At 33.9% G+C, this 17,358-nt stretch overlaps 2 protein-coding genes across 2 annotated transcripts in view; both read left to right on the plus strand.

The window, feature by feature from the left end:
- LOC127807461 (putative germin-like protein 2-1) overlaps positions 1-17,358 on the plus strand; it is a 69,714-nt gene that overhangs the window by 43,513 nt on the left and 8,843 nt on the right. The window lies entirely within an intron of this gene.
- Positions 15,097-16,044, plus strand: LOC127807462 (putative germin-like protein 2-1). Its single transcript, XM_052345327.1, has 2 exons — positions 15,097-15,255; positions 15,412-16,044. The coding sequence occupies exons 1-2, from the start codon at positions 15,138-15,140 to the stop codon at positions 15,945-15,947; spliced, it is 654 nt and encodes a 217-aa protein (XP_052201287.1). The 5' UTR covers positions 15,097-15,137; the 3' UTR covers positions 15,948-16,044.

The following is a 17,358-nucleotide window of genomic DNA, read 5'->3' on the forward strand; positions in this document are numbered from 1 at the left end:
GTTTTAAAAGAGAGAATGGAGGAGATATAGAGTAGGTTTGAGAGGAAGGGAGACACTGCAACCCACAAAGGTTTGAGAGAGAGAATAAGAGAGATATACAGTGGGTTCGAGAGAAGAGAGAGAGGAGAGAGACTGCAACTCGCAAGGGCTTGAGAGAGAGAATAGGGGAGAGAGAGAAAGTGAAGTGAAAGAGAGTGGAGTTGAGAGGAGTAAAAGAGAGAGTGAGAGCTGAGGGCTAACTTGTAATTTTGGCTGAAGGTTAAACTTGTAATTTAAAACAGTTTGTCAATCTGTGCGTCTATGCGTTCGTCCGTATAGCATTATCCAAAAAATAATTGTGATGGATTAATTTTGTTATAAAAAAGTATCCTTTTTGTGACAAAATAGAATTTTCTCATACAAAATTTAAGAAGCGATTAAAGTTGTGACAAAATATTTTGGCATAATATTTTGTCATAATATAGGGAGGTAGATAATTTATAATGATAAAATAATTTTTGTTATAAATTTTGTCACACCAACTTGGCGCCAAATTTTTGGGGCCAATTCAACTTGCATAATATGCAAAATAATTTTTTTACCAAAATTTTGTCACAATATTTAATCATAAAAAATGTAATTACAAAAATATTTTGTCACAACATAGTATTATAAAAAGTGATAAAAATATTGATGTCAAAAGAAATTCAATTTTTTGTGACAAAAATAATAGTAATGACAAAAATAATTTTGATGAATTCAATTTTTTCATAAAAATATGTCATATTAAGCATAAAAAATAATAATCTAGTGACAAATAAAAATATTTAAAATATTTGTCACAATAAAAAAACAAAAAGACATATAGTGACAAAATATTTTGTAATAAAATATTGCCACCAAATATTTAGTGCCAATATTAATTAGATATCTTAACAAATATATTTCATCAAAAACAATTTTAGTCACTATATTTTGAAACGCCCCGTCTTCCCAAAATGCGCATTACCTTGAGATTTCGGGAATTAATATATTTTTTTATATTTTTTCCCAACATTATACATACAACATAATTCTTTCGATATATATACCCTCATCATATCAAAATTTAAAACTTAATAGACTAAGACATGTATTATCAATCACATCAGCGGAAGCAAGATCGAAACCTCAATGATATATAACCGACAAATTCTTTTTTCAGATAAATAACCAAATCTATGTTTCATATGAAAATATCAAAATATTACATGACCTCTGAACATCGTAATCATAGACAAAAACCTATGAAAACTAAACATATCAGCTACATCTCGACAACATTCCTTTCCCTTGGCGCCGCTGCTTTCACTTGGAACGTTTGAATATTCTAGGGACATAGTCCAAATTAGATGCTAAATCATCTAAGTGAGAGTTCAAAAACATTTTCATGAATATATGCAAAATCATATATAAATCCGACAAATCATGACATGCCCCAGCCTAAGAGAATCCCACATAGCATTTAGCCCTAACGGGAAAAATGTAATCTCTCTAAAGGCAACATGACCACATCGACCCATTGGCAAACACAATCGTGTTTAAAAGGGACAACCTTGACATATGAACTTGGGAATCACCCCATTGTCATTGTTAGGCATTACGCTCATACTCAAAAGCATTCCAAAACTAACGTAAACCCTAGCCCCAAAAGTATTACATCAGCACTATCCTTGGAATCAACGACACCTTGGTATTAATGCTATTGCTCAAAGGAACTGGGGGTGGTGTCCACTTTCAGCCCCGCCACTTGAGTACCGTATGGTGAAGTCCGTCTTAGCCCCGTCCCAAATGGGTCACCCAGCATTAATCCTTGGTACGCATCTCGAGTGCTGTCACTCAGGGCTACGTCACAAGTTAACAACCCAGGTCCCACATGGACAACACATAACACGCCAATGCCGAAAATCATAACATGCATATAAAATCAATATTTTAATGTATGCAATTCATCATACGAAATTTAATACATGTGTAATTAGTCATTTGGACAAACATCACATCACAATAAACCAAGCCATAAGGACGAACACTCACCTTGGGCTAAATTCAAGATTCCTCGAAATGCGTGCCCGACCTTGATTCTCGTGTCAGGCGTTCTATAGTTCAACCTCGAGCTTCAACGATACCCTAGACATCATATGCATTGAAAGGAAAATAAATATCTATTTTCCCAACTTTCTCATAATTTTCTCTAATTTCATCCTATTTTTCTCTCGATAATTTCAAATAAATACCTATTCAAGCATTTTTTCCAACTTTTTCTCCATAAGAATTCATAAAACAATATTTATAAGTCTTTGGAATTTTCTGGAAATTTTCCAGATTTTTCTAATTTTTTCTCAAATTTCCATAATTGCTTTTTCTTGAGAAAATTTATTTCTCCTTGATTTCCTTAGAATATCCTTCATGAAAAATCACCAAAACTTATAAAATAAATTCCTTATCCTTCTGGAATTTTCTTAGAATTTTATAAAAAGCCCTCATATTTATTTTCCATTTACATTTCCTTTCAAAAATCCAAAATAATTATCTCCTCAAGAAATTTTCAAGATAAAAATTCATCAAAATAAAATATTCCTCTTTCTTGAATTTCTGGATATTTTTCCAGATTTTTGTTTCCCTAAAAAATTACAAAATGACCATTTCCTTCAATATTTTTCAAAAATTTTCTTCCACCATAATTTCTAATTTATTTTTTCAAAATAATAAAAAAAATTCAAAAATACGTGAGTCTCCACGCTCCTTACGCGAGGGCGAGTGGTGCTGCACGTGGCAGCCGCGCTTGCACTGCACGCGCCTTTTCTTATCCGCCGAGCTAGTCGCCGGCGGGCGACCAGAATTTGACCCCGATCACACCTCCTAGAAGCTCTCTCTTCGTCGATCACAAGGGTACCTTTGGGTGGCCGAAACGACCACCGGAAGGCCCCAAATCTGGCAAAATCAGGCTCGGTCCGCCACCGCCCGCGACTTTCCGGTGACCCTCGAACACTTTTTAAACACACTCTAAAATGCTTCAAAATCTCCAGAAATACTCCTCTACTCTTAGGGAACAAAATCCCCTTAATATTAACCTCAAAAACTTCCCAAAACTTGACCAAATCGACGCTTAAACTGCGAAAACTCTCGGCCAAAGCTCGGTTATTTATAGCCAAAACGACCCCCACATGGCCAATCTCCAGCCGTATCTTCTCCCACACGCCTCCTAGACCACCTTGGCCATGCCCTGAAGAAGCTAGGCTTCCAAATCTCCAGATTTTTTGGCCACAAATCGCGGCCAGATCTGTCATTTCTGAGCAAATTTTCAGAAATTACAGTTTGGCCCTCTTGAAATTTTGCTTTTGCATTTTGGTCCTTATCCTCAAGCCCCCGATCTTTCCGGCAACATCACTAAGACCCTCAAGATTAGTAATTCTCATTTTTCCCTTGAAACTTTCAAAAAATTACCGTTTTAACCTCCCTCGGGCAAATTTAAAAAATTACACTTAGGCCCGATTGATCGTTTTGACCCTAAATCCACTCGATTCAACCCAAAATCACTTAAGGGTTGTTCTATGCAAAAAATATTAGTCTTTGACATGCTCTATTGACTTTTTGGATGTCTCTTACGTCAATTCGATTTTCTCAGCCCGATCGACAGCTGTACCGAAAACTGTTCCCGATCCAATTTCTTTCATCACCAAAAATCATAACTTATATTACTTAATGATGCTATACCATTTTTCTTAATTATCTAGGGTCCGAGGTACTCCTTCGGTCGATTCGACGATTTATTTTACTTTTAAACCCACTTTTCAGTATTTTAAATTCATCTAAATTAGGCGATGACCTCACACAGATATGGGGTATTACATATTTGATCATAAAAAATATTTTTTCACTATTAAATATTAATTCATATATGAAAATTAATTATATCTATTGTTGTATGTAATGTGTCATTAATATTATCTATATATCTTTTACCATTAATCAAGAACATTTTTTAAATTGATTTAAAAGTCTTTTAATTATCTAATTATCTTAAGTCTTAAATTGATTAAATTTTAATTTGATTATTTTTTAACTATATGGTGAAATATTGGATTTCAAATAAATAATATTATTTAAATTTATTAATAAATTATAAAAGAAACACTAAAAAATTAAAATAATAAAATAATATTAAGCTTTCGACTAATTTAATTTTCTTTAAAAACTTCCCTCTATCATTTCTCTTCATAAAAGTTTTTTCCACCTTTGTTGTTTTAATTTGGCACAAAGTGTTAAGTTTACTATTTAAAAACAAAAACTTAAGAATTTTGACTTTTGTTATAATATTAGGATATTTTGTTATAAACAATTCATAAGAAATTAGCACTGATTAAATTAGAATAATGGTAGAAGTCATGATTGATAACAATGTGTCACATCCTCATTAAAGGATGTACTAGATAGAGGAGACAATGGCACATGGTCTCCTTATCCTCTTCTAATAAGGAGATGCCACATAACTGATAACACCATCTTTAGTCATGACTCTTAGCATTATTTTTAAATTATGATGTCAACATATAAAAAGTGTCAAGAAAAACTAATTACATTTCATCAAAAATTTCAAATCAAGTTAACATCATTTTGAATTTTCATTGACTATGGTGACACAATCATAATGTTTTTGGTCTTTTGGTGATTAATTTATTTGAATAGGGATTCAACTATTTTATATTAATTATTTAGCTCCAATACATCGATTGATGATCTACCTATGCCTTTATTCTCTAGCTTGCTACTTGGGAGCATCTGCTTAATCTTGATCGTATTGATCTTTATTTGTCTTTTCATAATAGATGATTTTTTTATAAGGAGACATTGGAGCATCATAGTTATCTATTCCTTAATTGTTGGTATTCTTGTCAAGTGCTATCTTTTTTTTTTTCCTTTAAGAAATTTGAATGACTTTGGCATAGATAGGAGACAGGCATTCTATGGGCAGCTTCCAAATGGCATGGTAAAGATCCTTGGCAAGTAGCTAACTGATTTGTCTTGCAAGCGATGGTATATTTCATAAGGAGGGAAGCGTAATAATCGTTGCTTTTGTGATTAAGAATATTCCATATCCCAGTTGGTGCATCTAATTCAATGTGCCTTCTGGACATGAGTGTCTACCCTATCTTTTCCTCAAACATTGCAGAGCTAGTCATTGTCGTATTAATGGAACTTCCTAATAGTAGAAATATTATGCTACAAAAAAATTATTTTTTATTTTCGTCTCTAACAAAGATGAATTTTAAGATGGATAACCAAAATATGACAGAGACGAATTTTAGAGACATAAATAATTTCTTCTCCAATAAAGACATATTTTGAAATGGATAACCAAAATTTTTTTTAGAGACAAAATTATTGACGAAAAAATTGTATCTCTAAACGTTTTCTGAATTAGAGATGGAAACAAATTCCATCTCTAAAAGTTTTTCTCTATCAAAGACGAAATCAAAGACATAATTTTTCTATCTTTGAATTTTTTTTATTAGAAATGGAATCAAACATTAAAAATTCATATCTCTAGGTTAAAAAATGAAAAAAAAATTTGTCTCAAAAGGTTATTTCGAAATCAAAGAAAGAATTTTCCTATCTCTGAATTTTGCCTACTTTGAGAGACAGAAATTTTTTTGTCTCAAAAGGTTATTTTGAAATCAAAGAAAGAATTTTCCTATCTCTGAATTTTGCTTGGTTTGAGAGACAGAAAAAATTTCCATCTCTGAGTTTTTTCATTAGAGACATAATCAAAGACAAAATATTCGTCTCTAATTTGAACAAAGACGAAAATTAGAGACAAAATTTTTCGTTCCGTCTCTAATTTGAACATAAATTTTTCGTTCCTTCTCCTCTTCCTTCGCATGTTCCTCAACCTATCACTTGTGTCTTCTTTTTCTCTTCTTTCCTGGCCATGCAACAACCATTAGTCATTGGCTCACCTTATCTTCCTCCCGTCTGATAGTCCTTTCTCTCTCCTTCGGTCACTAACTACTGTTCTAGACACCAGTGACCGAAGTTTCCCTGATTTAAAGTAAGAAATTAAAATTCTCCAATTCAAATTTTCAGATCTAGTGAGATCCAACTGTTGTATCATTTTGATTTTTGGGTATATTGGTTACTAGACCAAGGCAATTTCAATTATCTATTTCGATCGTAAGAATCTAGCATGGACGGTAGTCGATGATGCCCTTCTAAAAACGAGTAACATTTTTTAAAAAAATTAATTTTTTGATCTACTGATATTTGACCATTGAATTATTTTGATTTTTGAACATGTTAGTCAACAGACCATGGCCATTCCGATGATCAACTTTGATTGTCAGAATATGCCATGCATGGATGCATGTAGGGGTGTGCATTCGGTTTAACTGAATTGAACCGGCCGATTTTAAGATAATCAAACCGAACCATCGATAAACCTAAAATCGAACCGAACCGAACCGAACAAAAACACTAACCGACATACCCGAACCGATTTAAAACGATTTTCAATTTGGTCTAACCGAACCGAAAACCGAACCGGAAAACCTAGCTTATAACCGTACCAAACCGAACCGAATTTAATAAAACCGAACTAACCGAAACCTTTAATAAACAACGAACTAACCGAATTTGACACTAAGCTGAACAGAAAACACAACCAAATTTGTGGCAATGCAACAAATAGTTCTAGAATGTCTTTCAAAAATCATAAATAATCATGTTTTTCACATAATCATTCACTGAAAATCACATAATCAACAAGGTCATGACAGAAAGTGCTTACTGCTCAATGTAAATCATCATTCATGAATAATTAAGATGCAATTGAAACAAGAATTTTAGGATCACTAAGGTAGCATTTAATCTTCCTTTTAAATCATACCATAGCAATCGAGATCATCACAGATATATAAATTATCAAGAGAGATCAAACAATCACAATGATAAGCTTAATCATGGAATGGAATTAATCACCAATGCTCAAAGATTCACTAAGCTAAGTAATTGGCCAGATGTACATGGGCTTCAGCTCTTTTATAATATCAGTATATTCTACTAATAACATCCATCCAAAGTATAGCAGTGGCTTAACCTGCAAACTTGTGTGCTCAATCCCACGTATGTATTCTGATCCTTCGCATTCAGGCTCCAAAATAGGCCAGCAGCCAGAGAACCTAAAATAGAGTGAGTGCAAATTAAATTAACCACAAGCCAAAAAAGAAAAATGAAGGCAAAAAGGGAAAGGGAAAGTAGCAATTAATATTATGAGGAAAAAAAGGGAATGTAGTAACAAAAGGTAGGTCATAAAAATCTAGCACATGGTCACAATATACCTAAATCAACAATATGACATCATAGTTCTATTGCAATTATTCCATAACAAGGTCATCCCACGTTGTTTTGACACAGTCACACACACAATATCAAACCATCAAAAATAGCAAAGGTTAACTACCTGGACCCCTCTACCAGCAAGTCTCACTTTTGACTTTACACCTACACCATATTAACTAGAAAGGCCACATTAAATGAGAAGAGGGGCTCTTCTCATTTATCAAAAGAATATGAAATGACAAAAAAGCCATGCCTTTAAAATTTTTCACTTCTTGTAGACAGAATAACAAACAGGTTACCTTTAAAATTTTTCACTTCTTTAACAACCGATTTCAAAAACAAAAATGGAAGATATCTACTTTGGTTGTAAAAATTAAAAATACAAATAGCATGCACAACAGAGGCAACGTTTAGAACCCATGCCAATCAACAAAACCCATCAGTTCAAAACATCTATATAACAGGTGTCAATAACAAACCCCAATTAGGACCTTCTCCATGCATTTGTGAAGTCAGGAATAGATTGCTCAATGCCAAATGGATGAACAAACACAAAGGATGGCAGCTGTAAATAGAAAATAGAACACACATGAAAGCCAAGTTAAAAAAATACAAATTAGGGGGCAGCAGAAAACAGAAATAAAGTTGAAATGAATGCCAAAAAAGTGAACAAGGGAATCCACGCTTTAACACCATACAAACCTTATCTCCAGCTTTTCCAACCAAATCTAGTATCCAAGCGTGAATCAAAATAAGCAACAACTGCAAATAACAATTTAAGAATAATATCAGTTAAATGTTTCAGAAAAAGAGGCATAAATTGCAAATCTATGTTTTGACATATATACTTACAAATGCATGAAATCTTCAAAATAAAAAATCTAAATTTCCATATTGGACGTTGAGCTGCTGCTGTTTATGATAACCTTTGACAATTCTAAAATCATTATGCAAAATTAATTAGTTAATATCAAAGTAACATGTATTGAACTAACTCTTAAGTAAATTTAAAAAAGAGTAAAACTGTGTTTTACCTTCTTCAAGTTTTTCAACATGCTCCAAGTCTTCTTCAACACTTATTGGGGTGGTAGATGAGCGAAGCCAATATTGGGTACAAATCAAACTTTCAATCACTTTAGGAGATAAAGAACTCCTAAATGGATCAAGTACTCGACCCCCAGTGCTGAATGCAGACTCAGACGCAACAGTAGAAACTGGAATTGCCAATACATCTCGAGCCATCGAAGACAGAATAGGAAACCTATGACAATTTGCTTTCCACCATTTCAAAATGTTGAATTCTTTAGCTGGAGGCTCACACACTTCACTGAAATACTTATCCAATTCTGAAGGCACAATTGTAGGTCCACTACCACCGCCACACTTATGTTTTTTGAAGCGAGAAAAAAAATGGATTTTCATAATCGTCCTCGTCATCCGCCACAACAGTTGGAGTAGACACTTCAGATGGCTCTCCAACATCACCTCGAGGTCCCAACTTTTTCTTATAATCCTCATATAAAGCATGTAGGGAATTTTTTAATAACAAAACTACACCAACTCCTCTATCACCCTGATACATCTCTTTCAGTACATATTCCATATATTCTAACTTGTATCTCGGATCAAGCATCACAACAATATAAATTAAGTGATTTGTTTTGTATGGATCTCCCCAATATTTATCAAACTTTTCTTTCATTTTTATTGCCATTTCCACCATTTCAAAATCATCACTCTCCAACCACCCTTGTAAGAGACAATGCATCTTACCAAGCTCATGAAAAAATGTGTTTGAGGTGATATATGATGAACCCGATACTCGCAATGTTAGGTCATAAAAATATTTCAACACTTTAACAAAAAGTCTGACCTTATTCCAATCCTCTGACTTCGGTCTCCCATCAATAGTAATAACTTGGTTCAAATCAGTATTCCAATTACTTGTACTAAGATCAAGTTTAAAACAAGGATCTTCTTCATCAAATCTCTCAAAATCCCTCTCAAACTTATGAGCAGTCTCTAACATCAAATAGGTGGAGTTCCATCTAGTTGCAACGTCCAACGATAACAAGCCCTTACATTTAATTTTTTTCATTTCAGCACATTGTTTGAATTTTCTCAATCTTGCTGGGGATTGTCTAACATATCTCACTGCATCCCTAACTCTTGTTACCGAATCATTTAGGTCTTTCAACCCATTTTGTACAACTAGATTTATAATGTGAGCCATACACCTCATATGCAAATATTGCCCATTCATAATGCTAGTATCCCATTTTGCCATTTTTTTCTTGAAATTAGCCACAACAACATTATTTGAACTAGCATTATTCATCGTCAAAGTAAATACTCTATCAAGTTCCCATCCCATGAGACATTTCTCAATTGCCATAGCAATGGCATCACCCTTATGACTAGATATTGGACAAAAGTTTAAGATTTTTTTCTTCAAAATCCAAGTATTGTCAATATAGTGCGCTGCCAAACACATATAATTAATCCTTTGAATTGAAGTCCAAGTGTCAGTGGTTAAGCAAACTCTTTGACAAGAATTTTTTAACTCATTCATCATGTTCAACCTCTCTTCTTTGAATAACTCAAAACAATCACGTGTCATAGTCGAACGTGAAGGAAACCAAAATTTTGGACAAATAACATTCACAAAGTGTCTAAACCCCTCACGCTCAACCAAACTTGAAAGGTAGCTCATCTACCATCAGCATACAACCTAAAGCCTTTCTTGCAAGCACTTGATCAAATTTCCAATTAACCACTGAAGCAACATTATCACCACCATCTGTCCCACCCTCTGTTACAGTTTATTGAAAATGTAATTCCATTTGACGAGATTCTAATGCATGAGGGTGTTTCTTATAATTTCCCATATGATACCTTAAAGCTGTAGTCCCATTTTTTTTTGGATCATAGTGGAACTCCTTAGAACAATAGTTGTATCTCCCTTTAATGTCACCCTCTAAATTTGTAAACTTGGTAAAATGATCCCAAACCTCTGACCTAACTCTTATTGGTTTTCTCTTTACCTTACCAAGTAATGTTGTACCTCTATCATTTTCTAGTTGGCTATCTTGGGTTGGTGCTATTGGTGGTGCATGTCTTGAACTATTATTTACACTAGGGATATTTGTGGTGTGAGTCATGTCTTCTTCTTTTGCCATCTAAAATTAAATTAATACAATTGACAATTGTAATTTAAATTAAAATGTATTTAAAAACTAAAGACTAAAGAGTAATTTTAATTTAATTTAAATGTATTTAAAGACTAAAGAGTAATGTTAATTTAATTTAAATATTTTTTAAGACTAAAGATTATAGTTGGAAAGGGCATCTATGTACATAAATTAGGAAACCCAACACATGAAAACAAGGATCAATTACAAAAATATCATATAAGAGTATGACATTACGTACATTGCAAGATGATGACGTTGAGGCTGCCATTTCGAATGAAGTACCAGTGTAATAACACTTATACTCCATGTTACATTACAATAATATTATCAAAATTAGTCTCTTTCAAATAATAGTAATGTTGTCATTACTATTATTTGAATGGCCTTGGAAGGATAACCTTAGTGGGGTTTAAATAATACCACCACTAGCATCCATAGAAACCTATGTTCATAAGTTGTAATAGTATACTGTTTAGTCTGTATTGTGCAACTATGCAAGGATATTCTGCTATTAATAACTTAATTAAATGTATTCTACTATTAATAACTTAATTAAATAGTGTTATTAATTAAATGTATTCTGTTATTATAACTTAGAGAGAGAGAACCAAAAAAGAAAACATAAAGCAGAAGAGAAAACCCTACTTTCTAATTCTAGTGAGTTTTTTTCTTTCAATTAAATGTATTCTAGTTCTAGTGAGTTCTTTATCATGTTTTGTAATAATACAAGAAAAATAAATCAAAGAATGGGGTGGATCTATTTGGAGAATAAAACTTAAAGAAAAGAGCGCATGAGATAGTAGAGAACAATCAAAATAAAGACTCAAGGGAATTGGATAATTTGTTGTAAAAGGAAAAGAATATTGTTTTTGGGGAAAATATTACTTGGTCTGCAAATAATTGAAAATTACAATTAGGAGCCACTAAGTTTTAAATTTAGTAGTAATCCATATTCTAGAAGGATAGAAACTATATCTAATTAATTGATGCAGAAGCCTTTGCCTTTTCTTGAGCTAACAGTTCCTATAGGATCAATAAATGGAACCATAAGAAGCAATAACGATTTGCCAAACTAGTAGCCACATAACAATTTATTAGTATCTTATTTCATTTTTTAGATTTTTTTTTTTTTTGGCTTTATATAAAGAATAAAACATAAATCATGCAATAGTGTACTGTGTACACGAAGTTAAGACTTAAGACTCAAAATCATAAAACAAAATAAAGTTACAAAACCACAAAACCAAACCAACTCCAACTGTCGTCTGTTGAGTAGCAATACGTAGCATATGATATCAAAACCAAAACCACAAAAACAAATAAATCAAAAAATACCTAGGACAAGGAGTGGACGGAAGATGCAAAGAAGACAGATGGTGACGATCGACGATTCGACGCTAATATCTGCGAATTCAACAAACAAGTTAAATACCAGAGACTCAGAGAGAGAGAGAGAGACGCGATGAGAGTCATGAGACTCACCTGTCACCTATGTGACTAGTCGATGTCTAACAGCAAAGGGAAAGGCGGCAGTCCGGCAGAGGCGACGAACGACGGCAACTGCGACAGTCGGGGTTCGGTCAGTTCGAAATGGCCGAATAGGGGGTTAGGGTTTCCGTTTTCGCCTATCTCTCTCTCTCTCTGAACTCGGGAAGCTTATCGAACGGACTGACCTAGGGTCGGGTTGGGTATATGGGTTCTAAGCATAAAACGACGTCATTTTAAGAAATACAAAACGATGTCGTTTAGATATCGGTCGGTTCGGTTTCTTCCGGTAAGTGGCCGAACAAACCGAACCGGCCATAAACCAATCTAAAAATCGAACAGCAAACCGCTAAGCTAAATAACCGAACCGAACCGACCGGTTCGGTCGGTTCGGTTAGACCGAAAATTTGCACACCCCTAGATGCATGGTGGCTAGCAATGCCCTTTTAGAAATGAGTAGCATTTTTTTTTTCAAAAACAATTTTTAGCTATATTGAGATTCAATCGTTGGATCATTTTGGTTTTGGGTATGTTGGTCTCCATGGCCGATGATGACTTTCTAGAAACGGGTAACCTTTTTTCAAAAAATTAATTTCTAGATCTATTGAGATTCAACCATATGATTAGTTTGGTTTTTCGATATATTGGTCTCCAGACCAAGGCCATTTTTGATGATTGGTTTCGATCATTAGAATTTGCTATGGACGATGGCTGGCTACCAATAACAAAAATAGAAAATAATTTTTTCCCCATAACTGATTTAGAGACAAAGTTATTTTTGTCTCGAATTTTTTTGTCCTTACCTCAGCTTAGAGATGGAATTTTTTTAGACAGAAAAAATTTCATCTTTAAATTTAAAATTTGACCAATTTTGAGACCAATTACACAACTAAAGGATTTTTTTTTTTTTTTTTTTTGAGATGGAAAAAATTCCTTCTCTAATTAGAGATGGAGCAAAAATTCCGTCACTAATTGGTTAGCGACAAGCCTTTTAGAGATGAAATTTTATGCATAAAGAGACCCTTTTTCCTATCACTAAAATTAATTTTGTGTGGTAGTGTTTTTACTCATCTATTTTGATTTGCCTAATAATTGGGATTTGGCATCATAAATTGTTAACTTTTAGGAAAAATGACAATTTGAAACATGAGTATGCTTTTACACTTTGAGCAATTATTTAGAAAGTAAATAGGTGTTTTCATAATAAAATATTGACACTCGTGTCAAAAGCCAAATAATATTTAGAGAAGTGAAGAGAAAAAAAAAAAGGAGAGTGACCTTTGTCCTCTCTAAGCTATTTTTAGGGGAGTTACCGAGTTTCATCATAAAATATTAATAGTTATGTCAAAAACCTATTAATTATTACAGAGGTGAAAAAAAGAGTGGATTGTGATTTTAATATTGCAAGTGCAGTCTTTTGAAAGACTTCTTTTGGCCTGTTTCATATTTTTTTTATGTTGTGAGAATTGTATCATTTCAATTGGTTATTTAGATCCAAATGTTTCATTTTCTTTCCCTTCTCTTTGCAATACTCGAGATATATGTCCTAACATAAGAGGTAGAAGTTTTGTGGTTTTCTTTCAATGAATTCTTTCTTACAAAAAAAAAAAAAATGTTAGTCAATTTTTGTAATTAATGAATGCTGTCAGAAAAAGGTGGGTAAATTATTTTAAAAAACTAAATTTTTGGTTTTATTTTTATTTTATAATAAAATTTTCATTTTTCAATATAATATACCAAATTATTTTTAAATAAATACTAAATTTTTTACTTAGTTTTAATTTTATAAAAAATTTAATGGCCCTAAATCACTTGTCATTTAAATTATTTGTACGAAAATTCTATATAATTTAGTTTTTTTTTTTATCTAAACACCCACTTGTTAAATAAAACTAAAAAAACATCAAAAATAAAACCCACCGCATTTCAATGAACTGATGGGTCGATGAGTTCTAGAACCCATCTTAAATGAAACCCAATGGAGATGAGTTTCTAGTTCTTAACCCATCTTGATTGATGCTCAGAGAAACAAGAACCCACCAAAAAAATGGTTGCTTCTCAATCAATGTTCCCTTTTCTCATTCCTTCTTGCACTGACCAGAAACAAAGATTTATTCTTTCATTTGATGCCTTTTCTTTTCTTTTCTTTTTTATCTTTATATGTGCTTGTTTTGAAATTTTTTAAGTTAAATCTTTGTCTCACTCTGATGAAGATAATATACTAAGTTACTAACCAGAACCCATCTCCATCCAAATCAATGTAGATGGGTTTTGAAACCCCCACACCCTTCATCTTTTATAATGAGTTATTTTTAAAATTTTATTATTTTTTGTTTAACAAAAGGAGAAAAAAATTAAATAAGAGAAGGTCTACATATTAAATATTTCAAGCTGTAGGTGATATGGGGTAATTATCTTTTTTGAAAATTGAAACCAAATATAAAGTTTGGTATATAATTGAAACATATGAGAGGTTATTATAGAATTAAAATTAAATACAAAATTAATTTGATGTATTATTGAAAAAGTTAAAAATTTGTTATAGAATTGAAACAATACAAAAAATTTAGTATTTTATTGCTAATTTTCCAAAAAAAAAAAAAAAGAAAAGAAAAAGAGACTAGCTAGTTGGAAAGAGCTTGAAGAAAAATAAGGAATAGCATGAAAGTCATTATGTATACTTTCTAAACTTAAACTTAATTTCGGCTCCTTGGTACAATGCAGCACTGCCATATGTACTTGGTTTCTGCTGGCATTAATTCTCTAATCCAAATTATTTTATAATAAAGCATTTAACTAATTAGCATACATATCATCAGCCGGCATCATGCAAGGGCAAGAATGATAATTACTCGTAACCTAAGAATGATTAATCCCGCGTTTACCATTTCAACACGCCATCAACGATGAGCACTCTAGTGAAGAACAAATCTTCATTTGGACATGGCGTTGGGTCTGGACGGCAACAAGCTGTCCACTAGCTAGGCACCCCAAATTCCCCTCTATAAAAATACCACAAACCGTTACTCTTTTCCCATCCCATCAAGAATTAATCTTTCTTCTTACCACTGTCCATTAGTTCAGTGTTTCTCTGCTTCTCCAATGGCTTCTCATCATTTTCTTCTGCTGGCAGTTCTCCTGGCTATGGCTTGCTCTCTGGCTATGGCGTCTGATCACAGCCCTCTTCAAGACTTTTGTGTTGCAGACCCAAACAGCCCAGGTAATATTAAGCAAAATTAATTAAAACTGGCCCATTAATTATTTCTTCTTAATTTTCTTGTCCGCATGATGATTAAAGCCTTAAGTATTCGTCATCCAGCTCTGATGTGTGGGCATGCCTGCGTGTATATATTTATATATATATATATGTATGCAGTGCTGTTGAATGGTCTAGCTTGCAAGGATCCAAAGCTTGTACAAGCCAACGACTTCTTCTTCTCCGGCCTCCACCTAGCCGGCAACACATCCAACGCCGTCGGATCCAAGGTCACTCCGGTGACGGCAACCCAGTTGCCAGGACTCAACACTCTCGGGATCGCCATGGCCCGGGTCGACTACGCTCCCTGGGGGATCAACCCGCCCCACACCCATCCTCGGGCCTCAGAAACCCTGACTGTTCTTGAAGGCAGCCTCTACGTAGGGTTCGTCACTTCCAACCCGGAGAACCGACTCATTTCCAAGGTCCTTCATAAGGGCGACGTGTTCGTGTTTCCCCAGGGGCTTGTCCATTTCCAGAAGAATATTGGGTATGGCAATGCAGTGGCCATTGCAGCGCTCAGCAGCCAGAATCCTGGCGTTATCACCATTGCCAATGCCGTCTTCGGATCCAAACCCGACATAGCTTCCGATGTTCTTGCGAAGGCTTTCCAAGTGGATAACGACGTAATTGCTCGTTTGCAGTCACAGTTCTAGACGATCTCAAGGCGCGCCAGCTCTGGAAGATCAATTAAAGTCTCTAAGCCAAATGTTTTGGATGTTCCCATGATGATGGATCAGTTTCTGTTCTCTGTTTGCAGACATTGGTTTTTCTTTTGTTGTTGAAATACATGAAGTTGATTTGTTATTCTCTTGCTTGGATGTTTTGAAAGTAATAGAAAAATATTGTTGAGTTGGGGGAAGCTTTAAATATGAAATATTGTGAATTTAATTAAGTTAATTCTTTTTTGCTGAAATAATAATGAGGAACAGTGAATATTTAATTAAGTTAATAGAAAAAGGTTTTATACTAGATAATTAGACATATGAAACTGATCATGTTTGTGAAACACACTATTTTATAGTTGCTCTCAATCTTAAAGCCAACTTCCTAGATACTCTTTAATTACATAGTAAAAAATAAAAATAAAGAAACTCAATATTGGGCAATTTAAGATTTAGGGTTTAGAGAATTCCATAAATATTTTGCAGGGGGTATGGGCTCCGACAGGGGACCATTATATCCTTATCATTTTAATTTGTACTTGTTATGCTGGTGCTCAAAGGCATTGTTCACCATCACACTTAGGCCAATTCATTTCAATACCAGTGGAGATGCAAAATGTTGGGCATGTTGATGTTTGTTGATGATCTAATATTGCTTTCTTACAATAATCGAGAATCAATGGGTCGGAACCTTGAAATTCAGTTTGGATCACTTTGTTGAGTTTCTGGGGCTTCAGGTGAATCCACCGAAGAGCGATTGTTTTACTTTAGTATTAATGATTCTCCTCGTGAGGAGTTGCTTGAGGAGTCTAGGTTTCAAAATGGTACCCTTCTCATTCATTACTTGGGGGATCCCTTTGCTCTCTCTACTAATTAAGCTCACCTATGGGAATTTTTATCATATCTTTATAAAGTGAAGCAGAGAATTGAGTCTTGACGCAACTATATATCTTTTATCGTTTGTGGGTCATCTTCGATTGGCTCAATCTGTACTCTCTACTATTCATCTATACTAGGCATCCATTAATTTCATTCTCCCTAGTAGGTGATTCTAGTCTTGGAGTAGATTATTAGGGTTTTCATCTAGAGTAGAATGGACCTAAACTCTCACAAAGCTAAGGTGGCGTGGCACCTTGTCTGTTACCCTGAGGACCAAGTTGGGCTAGGCCTGAAGCCTTTGTTTCTGTGGAACTAATCCCTGGTTGTTAAACTAATTTGACATATCTTGGAAGCCTCTCTTGAATCCCTATGGGTCCAAGATCGTTGTTTTTGGATGGTAAGGACTGCTTGATCCTGCCTGTACATGGTACTAGTGCAAACTGTTTATTTTGAGGGAAGTTGTGCCCTCTCATTTTGGATGGAAGATTGGTAACGGTAGCAAGGTCTTCCTCTAATATGACTC

This window comes from Diospyros lotus, chromosome 8 (genome assembly GCF_014633365.1).
Source record: "Diospyros lotus cultivar Yz01 chromosome 8, ASM1463336v1, whole genome shotgun sequence".
Lineage (NCBI taxonomy): Eukaryota > Viridiplantae > Streptophyta > Magnoliopsida > Ericales > Ebenaceae > Diospyros > Diospyros lotus.

Bases quoted from the DNA above. Each gene is read 5' to 3' on its own strand.
- LOC127807462 (XM_052345327.1), top strand. From the start codon at position 15,138: ATGGCTTCTCATCATTTTCTTCTGCTGGCAGTTCTCCTGGCTATGGCT. The intron at 15,256-15,411 runs GTAATATTAAGC...ATATGTATGCAG, and splicing joins TGCAGACCCAAACAGCCCAG to TGCTGTTGAATGGTCTAGCT.